Source organism: Bos indicus, chromosome 2 (assembly GCF_029378745.1).
Source record: "Bos indicus isolate NIAB-ARS_2022 breed Sahiwal x Tharparkar chromosome 2, NIAB-ARS_B.indTharparkar_mat_pri_1.0, whole genome shotgun sequence".
NCBI lineage: Eukaryota > Metazoa > Chordata > Mammalia > Artiodactyla > Bovidae > Bos > Bos indicus.
Window position 1 is genome coordinate 131,884,827 of NC_091761.1, and position 5,021 is coordinate 131,889,847.

The 5,021-nt window shown below is 61.6% G+C and overlaps 1 protein-coding gene across 1 annotated transcript; it reads left to right on the forward strand.

The window, feature by feature from the left end:
- The first annotated feature begins 544 nt into the window (after window positions 1–544).
- Window positions 545–4,547, forward strand: CAMK2N1 (calcium/calmodulin dependent protein kinase II inhibitor 1). The gene is made up of 2 exons (XM_019982294.2): window positions 545–1,667; window positions 3,229–4,547. Exons 1-2 carry the CDS (start codon window positions 1,502–1,504, stop codon window positions 3,297–3,299), a joined length of 237 nt encoding a protein of 78 aa, XP_019837853.1. The 5' UTR covers window positions 545–1,501; the 3' UTR covers window positions 3,300–4,547.
- The last annotated feature ends 474 nt before the right edge of the window (window positions 4,548–5,021 follow it).

Genomic DNA, 5,021 nt, shown 5'->3' on the forward strand with positions numbered 1-5,021 from the left:
GGCGGGGCCACCCCACCTCCGCCTCCACCCCGAGGCCCCGCGGCGGCCCCAGTCCAGAGCCCCGGCAGGGAGCGGGGCCTTCCAGGGCGAGTGCGAGGTCCAAGGGGCCGAGCCCCGAGAGTCTAAAGTGGTCCCGTGGTGATGGGGGCAAGGGGCTCCCCGGTTGGCGCCGGCGGGGGAGATGGGTCCACAGGTCGCCGGGTGCCCTCCGATTTCTGGCCCAGTCTCTGGCCTCCAGGGAGACCGGCATCCATCTGTCCTTCCCCGTGTGCGCGTCGTGGGCCCCCTGCCCCCCCGCTCCCGGAACACCCCCCCACTGCCCCCCTCCCCGGCCCCCGGGGGGAGGCAGAGCCGGGGGGTTGGTCCCGCGCGCAGCCGCCGCGCACCCGCTCGGGACCGGGTAAACACTCGCAGGAGGGGGTGCGGGGGGGCGGGCGGGGAGGAGGCTCCCGGAGGCCGCCGAGCCGGGGCGGGGCTCACCGGGGGCCCCCTCGGCGCGGGCAGGACGCGGGTGCCGGGGGCGGGGGCAGGAAGCTAGCCGCGGCCCCGTGACGTCGCCCGGCTTCCAGGGATCGCTCCCCGCGGCCCGGGTCCGCTCCTCCCCGCGCTCCCCCCCGGCCTCGCCTCCGCGCCGCGGCCGGCATATCTCGCTCGCGGGCTGACTCCGGGTCCCAGCCGCCTCCTGCTCCCTCTTCCTCTCCTCCTTCCCTTTTTCTCCCTGGCGATCCCCCTCTCCTGTCGCCCCCCGGCCTCTCGGATCCCGAGCTGGACGTTCCCTCCGCCCCTGCTTCGCCGCCTCTCTCTTTCCTTCCTCTCCTTGTCTCTTTCGGTCAGTCCCCCTGCCTCCCATTCTCTCTGCGTCTCCGCTTCTCCCCGCGTCTCCCTCCGGGTTTCTCGCTCCCCCCTCCCTCCGGGCATCCTCTCCAGCCCCCCGCCTCCCGCCCCCCGTGCCCTCCCTCCTCGTTCGCTCCCCTCCCCCTCCGCCCCTCGCAGCCCCGCCGCTCGCAGCTCCCCAGTCAGCCTCCCCGAACCGGCGCCGCCGCCGCCGCCGCCGCAGGACCGGCCCGCCCGGCTCCCCGGGGTGCGCCCTCCTCGGCCCCGCGCCCTCGGGGCTCGCCGGCACAGCCTCCCCCCCGCCTCCGGCTCTCGGCCCCGCCCGGCCCGGCCGCAGCCCCGCGCCCGAGCGCGCCGAGGATGTGAGTCCCGCTCGCCTCTCCCGGAGCAGCATTCCCCGGCGCGCCGAGCCGGAGCGCAGCGCAGCGCAGCCGCGGGCGCTGGCGGGGTCGCTCGGGCCGGCGGCGCGCTCCCGATCCAGCGGCGCCCCCACCCCACCACCACCCCACCGCCGCCCCGGGCCTCTCGCCGGCGCCGCCGCAGCCGCCGCCGCAGCTCGCGGGCCGTCCCCGGCCGGCCGGCCCCGGCCCCAGTGCCGCTGACCCTGTCCGCCGCGGGCGGGGACGCGGGCGGAGGAGGTGCCGCCGCGGAGCCCCCGGACGCGACCATGTCGGAGGTGCTGCCCTACGGCGACGAGAAGCTGAGCCCCTACGGCGACGGCGGCGACGTGGGCCAGGTCTTCTCCTGCCGCCTGCAGGACACCAACAACTTCTTCGGCGCCGGGCAGAACAAGCGGCCGCCCAAGCTGGGCCAAATCGGTCGGAGCAAGCGGGGTGAGTTCGCGCCCCATTCCCCGATACCCGTTTCTCGGGCACCCCGGCCTGGTGGCGGTTCGCTAGGGTTTCCAGCACCCGGGGGACCGTTCCGACCCACTAAAATCTCGTCGCGCAGAATTGCGGGGAGTGGGGGGTGGGGGATCCCGCACTGCGGGTCCAGCTCCGGCTGGCCTTGGGAACCCCTCCCCCTCAGCCTGATCCGCGTTTGGGGTCACCCAGGGGGCGTGGCGGCCACTCGCTGCCGCAGGGGGCCGAAAGGTTTTCCTAGGTCCCTCACCGTGCCAAAGTTTGCGTTCTGATTTCTATCCCTTGCCCCCTTTTGCGCAATGTAATTGCAGCTGCACTCCATCTACAACCCGTGTGTGTGTGTGTGTGTGTGTTGGGGCGGGGGGAGTCCTAGGGCTCCCCAGGGGACGGCGAGGAGACTGCGGGGGTAGGCCCAGTTCCTGCGGGGAATACGAGGGGCTTTCGGATCGCAGGGGCTTTTCATTGTTACTTGGCAGGGGGAGGGGGTTTGCGGAGCCCGGGCGCTCGGCGCGGGAGCTGGAAAAGCCCGGGAGAGACCGGGACTCGGCGAGGCTCCAAGAGGAGCTCCAGAGGCGCGGGGACCAAGAGGGAGACCGACAGTCGCCGGGAGAGACCGAGGCACAGAGACAGGGAGGGAAGCCGCGGGCGGAGGCAGGGGGAGGCCGGGAAGAGCAGAGCCCGAGACAAAGCTCGGGAGAGAGCGAGCCAGAGCCGGGGAGACCGCGAGCCGGGGACGCGAGTCTAGAGGGGACGCAGGAGCCGCTGAAACAATGAGGGCGACCGACACCCCGGACACAGAGAGAGAGGCCTGGAGACCTCGACAGGTGACCGTCGCGCTGGGAGGTGATGGAGAGACCGAGGATGGGCAGGCTAGGCAGAGATGGAGAGAGAGGCGGATGCGGAGAGGCGGGAGAGCCCCCAGCCGGCAGCGAAGAGAGGCTCTCACCTCGGGAGCGGCGAGTGCGGAGAGGACAAGTCCGCCAGCAGGCAGCGCGGAGGGGCGTGGGGGGTGGGTGGGGGGCCTGGCCCCAGCGAAGCCTGAACCCCCGACGGGCTGTGTGACCGGGCCCCTGACGTCCCCGCTGGCTCGCGCACCTCTGAACACCGCCCCCCCCCCCCCAACCCCGCCTTGGCTGCCCCCGCGCGGCGCTCGGGGCACCTGGGCAGGGTCCCAGCCCTCTTTCTGACCCCGGAGCCTTCTTTCGAAAGAGATGCGCCCTCCAGGATGAGTGGCGGTGGGGATGCCGTGGGGTGAGAATCAGGCCGGTGCGCGCCCGGGCTGCAGGCAGGGCTGCGGGTTTTGTGCCCTTTCGGCTTCCTGTTCTCAGAACCGTGCTGGGACGCAGCCTCGGGGTAGAGGTGGGTCAGAGGAAAGCCAGAGAGGGACCCCTGGCTGAGATGAGGAGGATGGGGCTGTTCGGCGAGCGTGGAGCCCCCTCCCTCTCTTTCCCTCCGTTTCTGCCTGTCGGAGACCCCCCGCTAGGCCCAAATAAGAGCGCTCACTTCTGCTTTTCTCCCCATTTTTTTGCAGTTGTTATTGAAGATGATAGGATTGATGACGTGCTGAAAAATATGACAGACAAGGCACCTCCTGGTGTCTAACTCCCCCAAAGACAATGAGTTAAGGGAGAGAATAAGAGTGAGACCGGCGGTTAACAGTTATTGGCAAAAGAGCATGAAAAGAGAAAGCACTTTGAAATTGATTACTAGCTTGCTACCCGCGAGGAAATCAACAACCTGTATCCGTGTCAGGCCGGGAGACAGATGAGGAGTGAGAAGGAGAAGGCTCTGGGCTCCTTTGCAAAAATAAAAGTGAAAAAAAATTTTTAAAAATTAAAGAAATCACTATATACACACATGTAAAGAAATAAAAAGAAGTCTCAGTTGCAGCTATTTGTCAAAGTTAATATCCATTTCTTTTTATATACAGTGAATATTGCGCAATTATAGATCTGGATTTTGAACCACTTAAATAATGAAGCAACACCGGGTGTTTTGGGGTGTTGGCATTCTTCGCTGATTTGGCTGTTCCCAATGTTTACATTATTTAATCTTGCAAAAATGATTCTGTGCACTTGGATGTGAAATGCTGTCCAGTTATTTTTTTTTATGTTATCTTTGGATGTACAAAACAAATCAGAAAATGATCTCTATAGATATACCATCCTATTTTGGTCATCTTTTGAAGTTATCAAGGGTGTGTTTAAAACAAGAAGAGAACTTTTTAAAGGAATCATGCATAGAAGGAATCCTTGCTTTATTTTAAAATGAATTGTAAAGCTGGTGTTTCTTTGTTGCTACAAGCTATTTGCCCAAGTTAATGCAAACGAACACATTTTATATGTCAGGAAAAAAAAACACATAAAAAAAGCAAAGAAAAAAAAATGCTTGAGCTTTTTCTAACCTCTCCCTGCAGTCTGTTGTGTGAGCAGCCTGTTTTTTCCTCTAATATTGTGTCAGTTTATTCTCTTTAATGGACTGTAAAAAAATGTAATCACAAGAGTGCCAAATATCTTGAAATGCCAAAAGGCATTTTGGTTTCTTTTCTTTTCCCTGTGCTCTGAGTCCACGTAAAGGAATGCTTGGAGTGTCTTTTTCTGTTATTTATAGGGGTTCTCTTAAGGCACACCAGCTGCCTGTTTTGCATGGTATTTGCAAAAATGCCTCTTGCGTGAGGAAATCTTCTACCATTTTTTTTTGTTGTTGTTGCAACTTTGGACCTCAAGAGGTTTCTTCCTTACCCTACCCTGCTGTCCCCTCTTTTCTTAATTCGATATTCTGTATGTTGCACCTTTAACCAGCACACAGGGCTATTTCTCCAATGTACAATAAAAGAACTGTTCCTGTGTCTCACTGCTCTCTTTTCTCAGCTTCGGTTGGGAGGGAAGGGGGGACTTGCTTTTTGTCTCTGCTGGCTGGAGAAGGGAGGAGGGGACAGTAGCTTTGGTTGGAGAGGCAAAGAGGCGGTGTGGAGGCTACCGTGGGTTGGGCTCAAATGACAGAAAAGACGAGCTGGATTGGCAAGGCCATCCCCTAAGGGCAAGTGCATCCGATTTGGATTTGGATTTGCGTTGGGCTCTCCCCGCTTCCCTGAGGCTTCCCTGGTGGGGTGTGTTGGCTGGCAGGGAGTCAGTCTTGTGAAAGGCAAAGTTTGGAGGCGGGCAGACTTGGATTCAAATCCCAGCTCCTTCACTTCCTGGCTCTAGGCATTCAAGCAAGTCTCTTCGTTTTTGGTGGCTCAGACAGTAAAGAATCTGCCTGCAATGCAGGAGATCCAGGCCGGGTTTGACCCCTGGGTCAGGAAGATCCTCTGGAGAACGGAAT